This window comes from Castanea sativa, chromosome 3 (assembly GCF_040712315.1).
Source record: "Castanea sativa cultivar Marrone di Chiusa Pesio chromosome 3, ASM4071231v1".
NCBI lineage: Eukaryota > Viridiplantae > Streptophyta > Magnoliopsida > Fagales > Fagaceae > Castanea > Castanea sativa.
Genome location: NC_134015.1, coordinates 57,676,264 through 57,693,707, shown reverse-complemented (window position 1 = coordinate 57,693,707; position 17,444 = coordinate 57,676,264). Strand labels below are relative to the sequence as shown.

Below are 17,444 nucleotides of genomic sequence, written 5' to 3'. Positions count from 1 at the left end.
ACAAAATAAGAATAAGAAAATGAAAAAACATCCAAAGCCCTGATCTAAGGGCAAACGACAAGATCAAGTTAGAAGGAGATAATAGTAATTTCAAATCTTCCAAAACTAGTATAAAAGGGGGAGAAAATGGTCATGGAAGGCAAAAAAGGAGCATAGAAAACATAGCAAGTATAAAAAACTTAGGAAAGCATAAAGAGAAGTGAACTTAAGTCAAGTTCCCAAAAAAAAAAAAAAGTTGATAAGCATCCACTTGTAATAGTGCTTGGGGACTTCATATTGATCCAAGGTCCTAAACATCACAAGTCTTGTAAAGCTTTACGTATTACTTAAGTTAGTGAAATTTGAGGCTTATGGACTTTGCAGTCTTGCCTTCCTGAGGATTTGTATTTGGGATACCTGACTGATTAATAAAAGTCTCAAGAAGTATTCATAATTTCATACTTGCTAATATCATTTTTATTACCTAAAGTTCCTACATATGTATGTATATGTGTGCCTTTGTGTCTTGGGTTTTGTTTATGCCAGATTGTTATAGTAGAATGACCTAGACAGGCTAAGATGAGACCGAGTCCAATTCCCTTATTCAACATCTCACATCATTCTAGACTTCCAAAATGCTCATTGTTTTCTATTCGACCAAGGGTAAATTTTTTTTTTCAAAAAGGACCTCAGATAAATTTTTGTAGCTAAAGAGTTTTATGATATCTTAATGTTTCTAACAAAAACATGTTTATATATTGTCATAATCCTTTCATCTTCTTCTTTTTTATTTTTGAATTTTTTTTCTCAATCATTATAATTTTTTTTTTAATTTAAAAGAACCTGACTTGTGAATTTGTTAGAAAAATATCTTATGTATGATTGCATGTACTTGAAGTCTTACATTAGTCGGATCACACAACCGTAGAGTAGACCCCACATATTGTGAAAAAAGACATTGATGGCATACAACCGTTGCTAGTTGTGCTCAGTTTTACAATTGGTCAAAACTCAAAACAGCCAAAGAAAAAGAACAAGGCTGCCCAACTGTGGATCAGACTGAGCCAAAGCTTATTCAGCTCTGTCCTTTTAAACCCACTTCCAGTTTTCCATGGAAACTTCATCACCATCTTATTCAGAGATCATATTGGAAGAATGGAATGGCTCCTCTTCCACCAAGCTCTCAAAAACTGCCACCATCACCGCCTCTCCTTCTCTCTGCATCCAAAGGTTCCTCTTTTCTCTATTTTTCACACTCTTTCTCTCTCTCTCTCTCTCTCTCTCTCTCTCTTTTGGTTTCTTTATTTGATTGGCAATTTTGTTAAAAAAAAAAATTGATATACAGGTCTGGTGGCCGATTCAACCATGTTTGGAGAAGGGTTCTCCAAGCATTTGTACCAGAGGCAAGTGATTCTTTCTCTTTGGTCAATGTTCTTTTAAGGCTAAAATGCACTTTTGGTCCTTGAAATTTGGTCTAAATTTGATTTTCCTTGCTCAAGTTTAAAAAAGTTGTAATTTTGTGTTATCAATTTTGTCCTTCCTCCTTTATTAGATAAATCATCGAGTCTTGTAACACAAATTTTCTCACAACCTGTAGTAATGTGATACAAATTTGATGTTACACCAGTTATAGCTTGACACCTTTAACAAATTGTGAAAAATTTTGTGACAAAAGAAAGGATGATACTATAGCTACTACACATTTTGCTGCATAAAATTTTACAAACTGATGTGTCTAAGATTTAAACACAAAAAAAATATAATTCAAAAATTTATTTATTTATGTTGTTAATAATATGGCACAAATCATATTCGTTGCCACGGTAGCTTGTTACTATTTTGTATTAAAATTGGTTGTAGCTTTAGCGTTTTCCTACTATTTATGTTCTTAGCATTGTTCTAGATAAATGAGTGATGCTATAGCTGCTACAAATTTTATTACACAGGCATTACAAACTAATGTGTCAACTTTTAAAGCACAAAACAAAAAATTAATTAAGAAATTTATTTATTATATTGTTGATTTAGCACCAATCACATTCATTACCACATCAATTTGTAAAATTTTGTAGTAAAATTTATAGTAGCTCTAGCATTTTCCATAGATAATTTATATACATGGAGAATAAAATGTTGAGATGGCACTTAAAAAATGGACTAGAAATTTATCTGGAAATTGATGATTTCAAGGATGGAATTGCAACTTTTATAAATTTTAAGGATGAAAATTGAATTGGTGTCAAATTTTAGGATCCTTCATTTAATATCAAAAATCAAATCCAATCTGTGTTTTCTTAATCTCTGGGAGAAAAAATGTGCAGGGTTTTCCTAGTAGTGTGACTCCAGATTATGTTCCTTTTCAAGTCTGGGATTTACTGCAGGTAAATATCAACACACTAATATTTTCATAAGTACCATAAAATTTTGGAAAATTGTTGCTAACTATAGGTTCATGGCTTAATATTTCCTTTAGGGCCTTTCCACATATATTCGGATGATGCTTTCTACACAAGTAAGCTCTATGTTTCTCATTTATAACTTTTCAATTCATTTTTAGAAGCCCACTGATGATTACTAGGAGTAGAATTTATTACTAAAATGTGGTGCTCAAATCACTATTAGGCTCTTCTTAGTGCAATTGGGGTTGGTGAAAAATCAGCGACTGTAATTGGTGCCACATTTCAGGTAAGCACAGACTTGTTTTTGCATTTGTTAGTTTTACATCAATGTAGTTTGTATTTGCAATACTGTGTTAAGAACAGCTGACTCCAAACTGATTCAAACTTGGGAGTTGGCTTGTGAGTTGTTGAGTTTGCAATAGGTTGACAATTTGTTTTGAACGTTAAAATTATTGCAGTGGTTTCTGAGGGACCTAACTGGAATGCTTGGAGGTATCTTATTCACATTCTACCAGGTGCATTGTTCTATTCTTCCATCCTCATTATTACATATAAGATTTAGAGCATACTCTTAGTCATAAACATAGCATGCATTGTTTAGATGGAAGAGGAAGACCTTAGGAAATACTTGAATCCACATAATTTGATGAAAGAAAGAACATTTGGTAATAGTAGTTCAGAATGATTTGTTGGTAACTTGATAAAGGGCTTCTGTTTATTCTTTGAGTAAAGATGGTAGAATAATGTTGAGTCAATTTCTAAAATTCTGTCTTCATATTCCCTCAGAAAACTATGCTTCTGTCTGACCCTCTATTCTTCAGGGCTCAAACCTGGATAGCAATGCCAAAATGTGGCGTTTGGTAGCAGATCTTATGAATGATCTTGGTATGTTCTCATCATTTTTGTTTCTTTACAGTTTGGAATTGGATCCTTTAACATCCCCTATAAAATTCCATGTATGTGTATTTTTCTTTTCTTTTTGATAAACCCTTGTATGTGTACGTATGCAGAGAGAGAGCTAGGAGATGCATACTCCCCTTTGATCTGTGTGCTGAAAAATCTCTTGTTAGCTTCAGTTTGTTCTTTAGATCTGAAATGCTTGATATTTTTAACTTCCAAAGGACTCCCAAAATGTTAGTGTCCATTGATTTATTATTTCTAATTATAAAAGGAAGAACATAAAAGTCCTTTGTGGAATTTGTGTGTATGCATGGCACTCTGATAGGATTTCTTTGTTCTCTTGCTTACAATGAGTTGGGGTGGACGGATTTGAACCCAGACTCTCCCCCTGGAGAGAATTACCCAATGTCACTGAACAGGCTCTTGGACTTTCCTTAATCACTTTTAACTGTTGTGTATGTGAACAAGCTGAGGTAAATAGTGTATCTGTATATGCTATCTTAATGTTTTATGCATAATTATCTGGTAATGTTTGTGTATTGTTTTTCTTATATGTAATAATATATGTGCTATACTGATAATGCTATCCATAAGCTAACAATTACTAAGTGTCCATATTTACATACCAATTGTCTGTAGTGACTAATTTTATTACTTCACTGATGTTAACAGTAACATGTAATGTTGTATTACTCTTATTAAATGTCTTAAATTTTCACTGGTTTTGTAGTTCTTTTATACAGCATTACCAGACTTCCTTTGTAGGCTTTCCTACAAATAGTGTTTCCTTTGTTTAACCGTGTTATAATTTTTTAAAGTGTTATTTCTAAATGATATTGCTTTTGGCCACTAATAGCTGGTTGACCCTGTTGCCACTAATGTTGTGGAGAGTGGCTTCTAAGTTCTGAGGAGCTTCATATTTATATTAGGTGAATGTTGTCACATATTCTTCCTCAGATAATTCAAGCCCTTGTACTGTATAACAAATTCATAAGAGGATCACAAGATTGCTATTCAGTGTCCTATATTTCCCTTTCAGTTGAATGCTAGCACCAGTTATATCTGATTGTTATATAGTTTTTTGTGGTTTTGTTAGCTTTCGATTCTGTCTTTAAAGTTGAATTGACCAGAAAGGCTTTTTGTACTGTTTTCAGGAATGTTGATGGACCTTCTTTCCCCTTTGTTTCCTTCAGCTTTTGTGTTTATAGTTTGCTTGGGGAGCCTATCACGATCCTTCAGTAAGTACCTGTTTTCCTTAAATCATACAATCTGAAGACCTAGTAGATCCACTGAAAGCTGCTAGTTGATTGTTTATTTTTGTTTCTATGGCTGTGGAATATAAAAATTACGATTGTTATTGCTGTAAATGTATCGCTGAAGATTATTTGATTGTTGATTGTAATGTAAACATCCTTTAAACTGTTCAATCTGCCGAAAGACTTACAGCTTTTTTGAATTATGGGAATGCTTGTTAATGACTAATAATATCTATACCTTTGCATCCTCTTTAAAATGTTATATAAAATAAATAAAAGGAAAAAGACGCGGCAAGAGAGAAGTAGTCAGAATTACTGTTTTTTTTTGGTTTGGGGCTAAATTCCATGTTTTTAATTTAAATTTTTTTTTTTACTGTGTTCCCAATTAGCTGGTGTTGCAAGTGGAGCAACCAGGGCTGCTTTGACACAGCATTTTGCCCTTCAGAATAATGCAGCAGATATATCTGCAAAGGTACTACTACTGCTACTCTAACTACTAAATAACTGTGAAGACCTCTAATAAGCTAGTAAGACGGTTGGCATGTTTTTGTATGATGCTTTTAGGAAGGAAGTCAAGAGACAGTGGCAACAATGATTGGCATGGCTTTGGGCATGCTTCTTGCTCGCGTTACAACAGGGCATGCACTATCTATTTGGTTTTGTTTTCTGTCTCTCACCATGTTCCATATGTATGGTAAGTTCCACTTAATTGCTGCATGGAATCTTCTTTTCAACCGTGGCACCTAGCATGCGCCTTCCTTGAGCCCTTCTGATATTGGATGTGTGGGTTACAGCTGTGAGGAGTTTAATTATAAGATTTTGAGATGTTTCATTACTTCCTGTCTTCGTTCCATCTTATATTTATTAACTTACTTTATTGAAATTTAATCTAACTTGTGGGTTTTATATTTAGCCTCATTCAGCAGTTCCTTTCTTTTTTTGCAGCAAACTACAGGGCTGTCCGGTGCCTTGCCTTGACTACATTAAATCCTGAGAGGAGCTCAATTGTTTTTCAGCATTTCATGAAAACTGACCAAGGTAGGACCTTTGGTGGTTGTTTCCATAGGGCTGACCAAACTTTTTGTATTTCCTGCCATTGCAACTTATTGTTAATTGGGTTCCTAAACAAATGTTATGAAGAACCAGCAATTATTAGACTGCTGTAACATGGTTAGAATTCTAGCCACTTCGTGTCTTTGTAGGGCCAGAATTTCAACTGGTACCATCAACAGAGTCAAAGCTGGGGTTTTCCAATCCCACACACCTTGCTCTTCAATATTGATACACCTTGTTATAATGTTGATTTTATTTCCCCTTTTTATGGTCTTGTTTGTTAACAAATCCATGCCCTGTTAACAAATCCATGCCCTATATCACAAGAGTACTTGTGCCCCATCATTGCTTTTAATTTAATGCAAACTCATAAATCAACAGGTTCAAAGCTGGGCTTTACAAGCCTACACACATTGCTCTTGAGTTTTATAAATTCACTGCGTTATTATGGTGATTTTTTCACAAGAGTACAAGTGCAATATCATTTCTTTTAGTTTTAATAACCTGATGCTTGATTTAAATTTCTTAAGGTCTTCATTTTCCAACCCAAAGTTTTGGGATTGAGGCTTTGTTAATGTAAGGCCTTCATCTTCTGTTTCAATGGGATTTTAACACTGACATCTGAATTCTTTTTCCAGTTCTCTCACCCGAAACAGTCTCTAAAATGGAACATGTGTTGCCCATATGGACCACTTCATTGAGCTCAAGGAGTGTTAAATCAATGCACATGCAAGTACATTTAGGTGTGAGGGTATCTTCACTTAATCACCTGGAACTGTAAGTTTTAAAATTCACAAGTCTATGAAATTCACATTGAGGCTCCTTTAGACTCTGGGGTTCCTTTTCCATCTAGAACTATTTGTTGTTTAAAGTGCAGTGATGCTCTGATGGCAGTTGTGCAACAACTTGTTTGGGAAGGCACCTCAATCATAAAATTACTGCTATGCATATCTCAAAGCATTCCCCATTCAAGAAGACCATGGCTTTACTCAATATATATAATAAAAAAGCTATGAGCTAGCTCCTATAATCATTGCTCTCATAATTTCATAATGTCATACAAAATTGACAAGTTGGGTAATTTTTTTTTAACAGGATGGACGTGTTGCATTCTGCAGGATCTCATTACAAGAAAGGTTGAGCTCTAATCAATACTTGTCCTATTTAACAAATTAATTTTTTATTATAATCTCTAGCTCATTATTTGTTCTTTGGTCTTTACAGCAAAGTACTTGCTAGTGGAGAAGAAGGGAATCATCAGTGCTATTCTGCACAAAGATTCGACATCTAAAGATGTCTTACAATCATTTTTTCACGCACTAGTTATGGCAAATCTTACAGATAAAAATAAGTCTGCGCAATTGGAAAGCCAATCATGGATGGATAAACAGTATGAAGTTTTTATTCAAAAGGTACATCTTTGATGTTTTTCCTTTCCTTGTGATAAGTTGCATATTTGCATTTTTACTGATCTAATAACATGATGTGTTATGCCCATCTGGATGAAGAGCAAATACATCATGATATGGGGAGGCAACTGGAGTACTTAAAATACCATCCTTTTCTATAATAATAGAAATCCATCTCCACTAATGGCAGGGATATCCAATACACTACTAATCTTTGCAGGTCTGTTGGATCCCACCCATTGTGCTGATGCATAAGATCAAGGGTTATAGTGTATTCTCCAAATGCTGGAGAGCATGCATGCTATTTTTCATTTAATGGAAACACTGAAGAAATTAAAAAGGAGCTGAACTCATGAAAATAATTTTACTGAGAATTCAGAAGCACAAAAAATGTTATATTATATTCACTTCCCTTTATTTTTTGTCTCCCAAATGACATGCAAGTTTATTCTTTCTTTCATTATTTTGCAGCTAAGGTCTTCAGGTTGGAAAACAGAACGTCTTCTCTCGCCTTCTATTATGTGGAAGGCAAATTGGATCTGTGGACCTTTGGATGCAAAGATTGACTAGGTAATTTCTAGTCTATCGCATGAAAAAATGGTGATAAGAGGTGAAACTGGTACAACTTGCTATGACACGAGGCCATTGATCGGATCTTCGTGAATTAGAATAGAGAGAACAGTTAGCTGACAGAATCTTAGCAGAAGAACATAACTACCAATGAAGGGTCTAGTGCTGTTCTGGCAGGCTAAGGATCTACCCCAAGCCTTTAGGCAAAAAGGGACCTTTTTTTTTTTTTTACCATTACATTATATTTCTCAAGAAGTTGCATACAACATGGATCTTACTTACCATTTTTTTAGACGAAGGTTTCAACACCTCTATTTCATAAAGCTTTACTCAAAACTTTTGACTTTATATATAATTATAAATTATAGGTTATATCTCTCAAAAAAAAAAAAAAAGATTATAGAGTATAGATGGATCATGAATTATGAATAAATATTAAGTTAAAAAAAGAATTTTTTTAATCTTAATCTTTATATTTCCTTATCTTTATTTTAACAAGTTAAGAGCATTCACATTTAGTATTGTATAAGAGATTTGGGTTAATTACTAGTAAAGTACTAGAAGTATTCACAGTTCTTTGTCGAAATTCGATGAGACCACTTTATACATGAAAAAGAACTAATAAAGAACTAGTAGTATTCACAGTTAACTTAACTGGTAAAGTCTCTAATGGTTGAATTCTCGCTTGCACCAAAAATAGATTGGTGTTAGGGTCTGATAATAAATATGCTATATATTATCAGGGAGCGAATACTATAGGTTGAACTCTCTCTCAAAACAATGTATCCACAAACATAAAGTTCTCATGTGCGTGGTTATGTGATGTATTTCTATCAACATAATGAAAGTTAATAATGTGACAAAGGACAAAATCAAACATGGCCATTCTACCCGATGACAAACCATAATCAATTATGCCAAATAAGACAGAGAAGCAATGATAGAACAATTATTAGACTAGAGAAAATGTTAGGAGCCTTCTACTTTGACTGTTTGGAATTTTTTGGTGTATCCATCGCATCCAAGATTCAAATCCATCTCTTATTATAACTATCAATTTTTTTTTTTTTTAAATGCTAAGAGCCTTATTCGCATACTTCCCCTATTTTGTGGAAAACAATCAAAACATGATCAATTGCAATTATTTTATTTTATTCCGAATCTAATATCTTATCTAATATTAGTGGAATTTTGTGCAGGTGCAATAGTAATAGGGCTATGAATGGATTGAATATTCAGCTCCATTTAACACGCTTCACTAACTCTTTCTTAGAGCATCCACATCAGATCCTCCATTTTACACACCCACTTTTACACTAAAAATCTACTTTTTCTATTTTACCCATCTAATTTTACAAAACCTCTACATCAGTTCATCTATCCTACACCCTTTTTAATTAAATAATTAATTTTTTTTAATATTTTATTCTTTTCCCCAACAACCTCTTAAATTACCGCGTTCTCTCTCTCTCCTATTCATTTCTCACTTTCGCTCTCTCTCTCTAAACCCATCTCTCTCAGACTCTCCATCAACTCCCTCTCCCTCTCCCTCTCCATCAACTCCCTCTCCGATCACCATCCGCGAGTCCGATCGGCGAGCTCAGATCACCATCCGGAGTTCCGATCGCGATCTGCGAGCTCTGATCGGCGAGCTCCGATCGCGATCTGCGAGCTCCGATCGCGATCTGCGAGCTCCGATCGCCATTCGCGAGCTCCGATCGCGATCTGGGAGCTCCGATGGGTGATCTGCGAGCTCCGATCGCCATTCGCGAGCTCCGATCGCGATCTGGGAGCTCCGATCGGCGATCTGCGAGCTCCGATCGCGATCTGGGAGCTCCGATCGGCGATCTGCGAGCTCCGGTCGCGATCCGCGAGCCCCGATCGGCGATCTGCGAGCTCCGATCGCGATCCGCCAACTCCGATCGCGATCCGCCAGCTCCGATCGCCGATCCGCCAGCTCCTATCCAGCGTCCGCGAGCTCCAATCCACGGCAAGACCCACGAGCTCCGACCAGTCAAGCACCGATCTACAAGTCAAGCACCGATCTGTGGTTGTTTGTGTATGTCTGTGTTTTTTTTTTTTTAGCAAAGTATATCTCTGTATTCTGTGTTGAGAAAATGATGGAGTCTGTTAAGAACGGATCAGAGAGAGAAAAAAAGGAGCGAAGGAGAAATGATAAAATATTGTTTACCCGAGCTACAGTAACCGTGTAAATATACACGGTACTGTAGCTCGGGGATGATTTTACACTATTTTAGCTAGTTTTAGATACACTGATGTAGCTCAAAATGTGTAAAATTGAAAAAAATTTGCATTATACATGATTTTAGATACACTGATGTGGATGCTCTTACACTTCAACTAACTCCTCAATCGTCTATGGAGAATTTGTAGTCTTATCTTATCACTTTAACTAACTCCTCAATTAACTTAAGGAGAATTTGCAGTCTTATCTTATTTTTATGGTTCAACAATTATAATCAATCTTCCAATTAATGTTGACGTTAGTCCTGAATTTTCAATTTTACACTGTTTATTTCGATGTAAATATTTCTTGAATGTATTTTCACTATTTTCAGGTATTTGGAATTTATATTTATATATTACTAAAAGCTAAAGTGTGACATTTATTGTTGCTGAGCTTCTGTTGTGCTACCTCATTGTCACGTCATTCGCCACATAATTATTATTTATTATTTATTCCTTTTTTTTTACAAAAAAATATAAATAGATTATTGACTTTAGATATTCATTTTTGTCGGTTTTAACATTTATACATATATTTCTTTTTTATTTCCAGTTTTCCTATAATTTTTTTTTACATTCACTTATTTTTTAAATATTTACACTTTCTTCAACTTTTCTTCTTCCCTTACTTTTTTATCTCCCTACTACCATTTACTTTAATATTACTATTCATCTTTCCCTTCATCTTCTTTTATATGTCTCTTCTTAATCCTTCCCTCTAACTATAAATTTGTTACTCTTTTCCATTCTTTGCATAGCTCTCTCTCTCTCTCTCAATGTTTTGGTGGACTTTTATTTTTTATTGCATCTCTGCTTTAGATTGATAAATTTTTTTTGTTTTTAAGAACTTTAATTTAGGTTGATACGATTTAGTTTTGTGTTTTAAGTTATTATTATTATTATTATTTTGCTTTTTGATTGTTAAATTTTATCCGATTATATTATAAAAAATTAAAGTTAGTAGATAAAAATAAAATAATATTCCATTACATAGCATAATTTGAATAATTTAGTGTTTATTGTTATATCTTTTCATTTTTCTTATTTTTTTCTTCTCTTCTATTTTACTCAATATTGAAATTCAACCACATCCTCCTTATCATTAAATTATTTATATTTTCTCTCTCTTTTTGTTTTAAAAAATAAAAAATGTAATAGTTTACTTAAATTCAAATAAAAGAAAATTGTGCTCTTCAAATTGTATTCTTTTTTTTTTTTTTTACATCTATACTTTCTTCAACCTTTCTTCTTCTCTTTATCTTTTCATCTCCCCAAACACTCTACCTTGATATCGCTTTTTCTCTTTCCTTTTATCTTCCTTTATTTTGTTTCTTTTCATTATCATCCTCTTAGTATAAATTTGTCATTCACTCTTTCATTCTTTACATAATTTTCTTTCACAAAAAAGTACTTATTTCCCACTTTTTCTACCTCAATGTTTTGGTGGATTTTTATTTTTATTTTTCTTGCATCTCTATTTTAGCTTGATAAAGTTTTTTATTCTTTAGAACTCTATTTTGGTTGATGAGATTTAGTTTTGTGTTTTAAGGTTTTTATTTTTTATGACTTTGATTGTTACATATTATCATATTGCATTATAAATAATTAAAAATAGTATATAAGAATGTACTATTATTATATTACATAGAAATTATTTGGATAAGTTAGTGTTTATTGTTATGTATTTTATTTTTATTTTTTTCTCATATCATTTTATTTAACATTTAAATTCAGCCACATCCCCCATATAGATCATTAAATTATTTATATTTCCACTCCTTTTTTATTTAAAAAAATTTAAAATATAATATTTTGCCTAAATAAAATAAATAAAACTATTCACATTAAGTGGAGTAATGTTAGCGAAACACTCATTCTCACACCCAACGCATCAAAGGAAGAATGAAATACAAAACAAATCAAGTGAAAAACACTAAATTAAAAAAAACTAATAATGCATATTTAATGTCATAGAATCATCATCAAATTTTGGAAAACGATAGGTTGTCAATGGAGAGAGAGAGAGAGAGAGAGAGAGATGGTATAGAAAAAAACCAATACAAAATAATAAAGAGTAGATAAGGAAAAAAAATGAAATGTCAATTAGTAATCGTTGATTGAAAAACAAAGAGGTTGTAAAGAGAAGTAAAAAATAAAATAGAGATTACCATGTGGAGAACATTAAAAACTTTATAGTTTAGTAATATAAACCGTTAAATTCACTTAAAAAATTAAATCAACAATCAGCAATTAAATACAATCATAGTACTAAATTTATAGTTAAAACGAATCAAACTCTAACTATGGAAACCATATTAATCATAACTAAAAAAAAGATGTTCATTGATAGTAGTAGAAATTACATAAGAAATAAAGTTAGAAAATTTAAAAATCCATTTTTTGACATTTCATTTAACCTTATTTATAATATATATATATATATATATATATATATATATATATATATATATATATATATATAAAATTTTCATACACTATTACTTTCGAAAATCTAATGAACAATGCTACCTCTCATTTATCGTCTTTGTTATGCAAATCATTAGTTAGTAAATATATGATAATGATAAGAAGCGTTACAAATGAGATCACTAAAAAATATATATAAAATTAATTAGCCACTATTATTATGAAGTAATAGTCTATAATTTTACGCATCCAAAATAGTGGAATATATAAAGTTTTCTTAAAGATATGTGTAAAGATTCACTATATGTGTGTGTGTGTGTGTGTGTGTGTGTGTGTAAAGGTAAAAAAAAAAAAAAAAGTATATTTAAGGTTTTTATTAACTTAAAAACTAATGAAAAACCAATGGTTAATAAATAAATTTATAGTATTAATAAAATATTTAATGAGACAATCTTAAGAAAATTATCACGCGCAACGCACAGGTATGCAACTAGTAATAATAATAATAATAATGAATTTTCTGTTAGCTATATTATATTTTGCGAAATTCATAGTAGATTTTGGTATTGTGTATTTGTTGGTACTATGGATTTGAGTTATTTATGTTAAATTTTGTGAGATTATTGTTTGTAAAATGTTGTGAGATTATTGTTTGTAAAATGTTGGATAGGTGGATTTTTTTTCATGGATTATTTTTATTTCCATATGAAAATATGATTTTTTTTTTTTTAAAGTTCCATACAAACAAAACATTTGAAAATATTTTTCAAGGCATTTTCAAAAATGTAATTATATCACTAGAGAAAAAATTGTTTCCTTGAAAATATTTTTTATTAAAAAATTTTTACTTTGAAATAAATTGCAATCTCAATAACAAATTATGATGCCCGAACAAGTCAATCCTTCCCATTTCCCACTAATGCAGCATGACCCATTGGTTACTTTCAAAACACACGGCCAGTTACTTTCCACCCTAATGGTTAGTTAGTCAACAAAACAATTGAAAGCACATCAACATAAATAAGAAAGTAGTAAGGTAGAACAATTAAGTCAATTTGGTTTCTATATTTTATGCAAACACTTCCATTTTTTTTAAAACCTAACATGATGCTTCCGTCTAATGCACAACAAGTTGATTCCGAAGCATGGCCAGTTAGTTACCAAAGCAATTGAACGATTGCAAATATCATCATAACCTAATAGTGGTAAGAAAGAATTATGAAATAAAGAAACCCTCATTTCAGCCCCAAAAAAAATGATAATATAGAAAACCACTAAATGGGTTGGAGAAGAATCCTCAAATATGATGGACACAGCTAATTGTACACTCAATTTCACAATTTACTGAGTTATGCAACGGTGAGTGGTGGACATTTTTTTTCTCCCTTGTGTGACCCATCACTTTATGTAAACTACTTACAATCTCATAACTCAACAAGTTGTGAAATTGAGTGTAGGAATGATTGTGTTCGTAGGCAAACTCAATCTCTCCTACAACTTAATTTGTAGAATAATTCCTCTACTCAACTATATTCCGATTGAAATAGAGAAAATTGAAGGATACAACAAAATCTTACAACATTTTTATAATACCCTAGTTTAAGAGCCCTAGTTTACAACTATGATGGGCAAGCAAGTCTAACCTAGCCTATATACAAAGGCATAGGATGTTTTTAAAATATATTCTATGATTGAGTATATGTTAATTTTGTCAGTCACAAGGTATTGTGAAAACGTTTTGATAACATTGATTAACTACTGATTATGGTTGCTCAATAAACATTCTTAATGAAACCACAAACAAAATAAGCTTTAATATTTTCTTGCTTGTCCTTCGTGCAATGAGCAACATTTTTAAAAAATAAAACTACCTCCTACTTGTAAAAGCTTAATAGTGTAAAATACTAAAGCTTGTTTAGATCCCCAATTTTAAAATTATGGCTAAATTGCCTTTAATCTACTCAACTAAGTGCAGAATAAGAGTAATTAATGCACAATTAACCGGGACTACTACCTAGTGCATGCGCATACATAATTAACAAGTAATTATAAAGCAAAAAGAGTAAGGGAAGATAGATACAAACATAGATAACACAACGATGTATTATTGAAGAGGAAAACCAAAGTACTTGGCGTTAAAACCTCTCTGTGACCCTCCAAGCCAAAATGATCCACTAGTGAATGAGGTTGGAGTACAAGGATATCAAAAAGACATTTCAAGCCTAATCTATCCATTGTACTTGAACTCTCCGAGTTCTAGCTCCCAACAGACTTCACTGAGTCATGTCTTCACTAGTTACTTGAATCTAGCAATTAGCTCCAATTGCATCCATCAAAGAATGGCTTCATCCAATGCTTCCCAAAGGCACCAAAACAACTCACAACACTCAGATTGGGCGTGGTATGTGTTTGGGCTAGGAACCTCTCAATGGGTATGGAATTTAAAGCGGTAGGAGTAGAGGAAAACTAAGAGAATTGTGTAGAGGATTGTGAGTGTGCAATCTCTAACTCTCAAATGGGTTTCTAGGGTTTTTTCTCTAAGATTCTCCTTACAATTTTGTGGGTAATGTGAGCTTTTATAGTGTGGGTAAAGAAATGAGGAAGGCACACTAAAACAAACTAGCAGAGCATCCTGCGGGTTGGCCAAGTCGTAAGATAAGTCGCGAGATGCCTTCTGGCACTTGAATCTTTAGCTTCTAGCATGTGCTTCTCATGTGACCTTCTGCAAGTTGTCCACTCGCTAGCCAGTCGTGAGTTGCCCTGTTCTTCACAGTTCTTCATCAATTTCACACACTTAACCCTTACATTGAATCCCACAAACATACAGAGAAATGATTGAAGAAATATAATCAAATTTGACATGGATTTAATGCCAACAAAACATATTTGAAAATTACAACTTTACATGTATAAAAAAAAAAAAAAGTAATCTTTCAACTTTTTCCTTTTTTTGCCTAGCCTTGCACTTCTTTTACTGTTCTCTTTTTCTTCACCTCTTCTATTTAGTTTCTTTTTCTCTAAATTTTGAAGTGGCCCAGGAAAAAAATGCAAAAAGAAGTAAAGAAAACCTTTTCGATTTGGATTAGTTTTAAGCAGATCTCTTGTTATATCAATTTTGTATTACTGATCCATGAGATTTAAGAATTATACAATTTAACCCCTATATCTCAATTCCATTAACTATAATTGACAGAAAATAATCACGTGTTGGGTAAATAGCCATTAAGGGGAAGAACCAACTGGCCGTGTATTTGTGGGAAGGACTGACTTGGCCATACATTAGTGGGGAAAGACTAAAATTGGCCGTGTATTTGGATAAAGGAGACTTGACTCAGACTTGGTCATGCATTAGAGAGGACTAAATTGGCAGTGGTCTAAGAAATGGAAAGCAAGAATTATGCGCTACATCATCATTATGAGCTCTTTATTGAACTAACTGGCCGAGTCTTAATGTTCTAAAGTCATTATCTAATAAATAATAATGTTAGACAAGAGAGTCATGATTATTAAACTCTTGGAGGGTGTATATTGTAATCATTGTACTCCAACTTATTCACCAGTAGATTGATTCGGTTTAAAGGGCCCCGGAGAGATTTTTACGCCGAGCTCTTCTGTTTTTCTCTTCGATAACACATCACTGTGTTATCTTGTATTTGCATCTCTTCCCTTACTCCTTGTGTTTTATACTTAATTGTTAATTATATATGCCCATGCAGTAGGTAATAGCCCCAGTTAATTGCACATTAATATACTCCTATTCCGCATCTAGTTGAGTAGACTAAAAGCAATTAAGCCGTAATTTTAGAATTGGGGGTCTAAACTTGCTCTAGTATTTTTACTATCGAGCTTTCACAAAAATAAGTGATTAAGTGGTTAACAAATACAAAACAAGAGCTCATAAAGTAATCTTTTTGCTTTTTCTTTTCACTATATTAATAAATGAAAAATAAAAATAATATCTATTCAGTATTAACAAAATATAAAAATAAATAGATAAAAATATAAATAATCACATCTTAATACATTTCAATTCAATCGTTCATGATATATTAAAAGGAACTCAAAATACTTTTTAATTATGATAATATTATATGATAAATTTTTACTAAATTTTTAAACAACTTCACAATTGATGTACTAAATCAAATAGACTGTTAAATATTGTCTTCAATTTTGTTGTAAGACTTATTTTTGATAATATTCATGATTGAAATTGTTTGTTCCATATATGTAGTAGAAATTGGAAGAGAGTACAAGCATTAATATCTTATTGATTTTTATTCCCTAGTAGCCATTGGCGTGATTAAAAAATATTTAACAATTTTTTTGAGATGTAGATGTCCAATTACATTATGCTCATAATCGTGAAGCACCATTTCAACACTAATTTGTCATGATTGAAAAATTCTTACACATAAATCTTGTTTGCTAATAAACAAATATCATCAATTCCAATATTATTCATATTATGTCAAATCTTGTCAATTTCTACTCACTTCATTGTCCTCGAGCTTGACATGATTCTTCCCTCTAATGCATGGCCAGTTAGAAAAATGATGATATGGATTGGAGTGTCAAAGTAATTAATGACTAATTAATTATGAGGACCGAATGTTTCCTCCAACCCATTTGAAATGCAAAGTTCATCCACGCCCAACTATATGCAAAAAGTCACAGAGCTATTAAAGAATGACAGAATTAATATTGAAAGGTATTTGCAAGTTCATATATATAAGCCATGATTTAGCGCAGCTTTGTTGTGAATATGATCATGGCTGCCTTCGCCATCCCTTTCCTTGTCAGTACTTCTTGTTCACGGTCACAGTTCGAATTGGTCCTCAAAATGCCAATCGAATATTCAACATGACTGGCTCACCAAGATTGTAATAGCTAAGCCTAATAAGTGGTTCAAAGTTGGAAGAAGCAGCAGCAACAAGAAATGAGAAGGGCTGTATCTCTTTACCCATTCATTCAGTTGGGTAGGGTTATTCGAGCTGATATTTTATTGACCTGAAATCCATCTAAATTAAACAGGGTGGCTTTGAGTTTTTAAAACCCAACTTCGATAGAATTATAAGAGTAAATTGGCTGGCTTCATCAGCTTAATTAGGTTTTTGGGCACACCTCTGTTTTTGAATATGCTTTTAATCACATGACTTTAAATTAATTTGAAGGTTCTCAATAGTCTTGCAACTCAATTAGTC

The 17,444-nt window shown here is 32.6% G+C and overlaps 1 protein-coding gene across 3 annotated transcripts in view; it reads left to right on the top strand.

Moving 5' to 3' along the window:
• Positions 1-976: 976 nt before the first annotated feature.
• The window catches only part of LOC142629808 (protein root UVB sensitive 3), a 95,741-nt gene continuing 79,273 nt past the window's right edge, over positions 977-17,444 (top strand). The window contains exons 1-17 of one of the 3 annotated variants that reach the window (XR_012843127.1): positions 977-1,209; positions 1,325-1,382; positions 2,301-2,360; positions 2,453-2,491; positions 2,602-2,664; positions 2,837-2,893; positions 3,200-3,263; positions 4,433-4,516; positions 4,924-5,006; positions 5,099-5,228; positions 5,480-5,572; positions 6,226-6,364; positions 6,683-6,723; positions 6,812-6,999; positions 7,468-7,566; positions 8,766-8,838; positions 9,920-9,977. Coding sequence is in view for 2 of the 3 variants with exons in the window: in XM_075803846.1 (XP_075659961.1) it covers positions 1,091-1,209; positions 1,325-1,382; positions 2,301-2,360; positions 2,453-2,491; positions 2,602-2,664; positions 2,837-2,893; positions 3,200-3,263; positions 4,433-4,516; positions 4,924-5,006; positions 5,099-5,228; positions 5,480-5,572; positions 6,226-6,364; positions 6,683-6,723; positions 6,812-6,999; positions 7,468-7,566 (1,317 nt within the window). In the remaining variant the exon portion in view is untranslated. Of the gene's footprint in view, positions 1,210-1,324; positions 1,383-2,300; positions 2,361-2,452; positions 2,492-2,601; positions 2,665-2,836; positions 2,894-3,199; positions 3,264-4,432; positions 4,517-4,923; positions 5,007-5,098; positions 5,229-5,479; positions 5,573-6,225; positions 6,365-6,682; positions 6,724-6,811; positions 7,000-7,467; positions 7,903-8,765; positions 8,839-9,919; positions 9,978-17,444 lie in introns of those variants that run through there. The other 2 variants (XM_075803846.1, XM_075803845.1) reach the window with 2 other exon arrangements.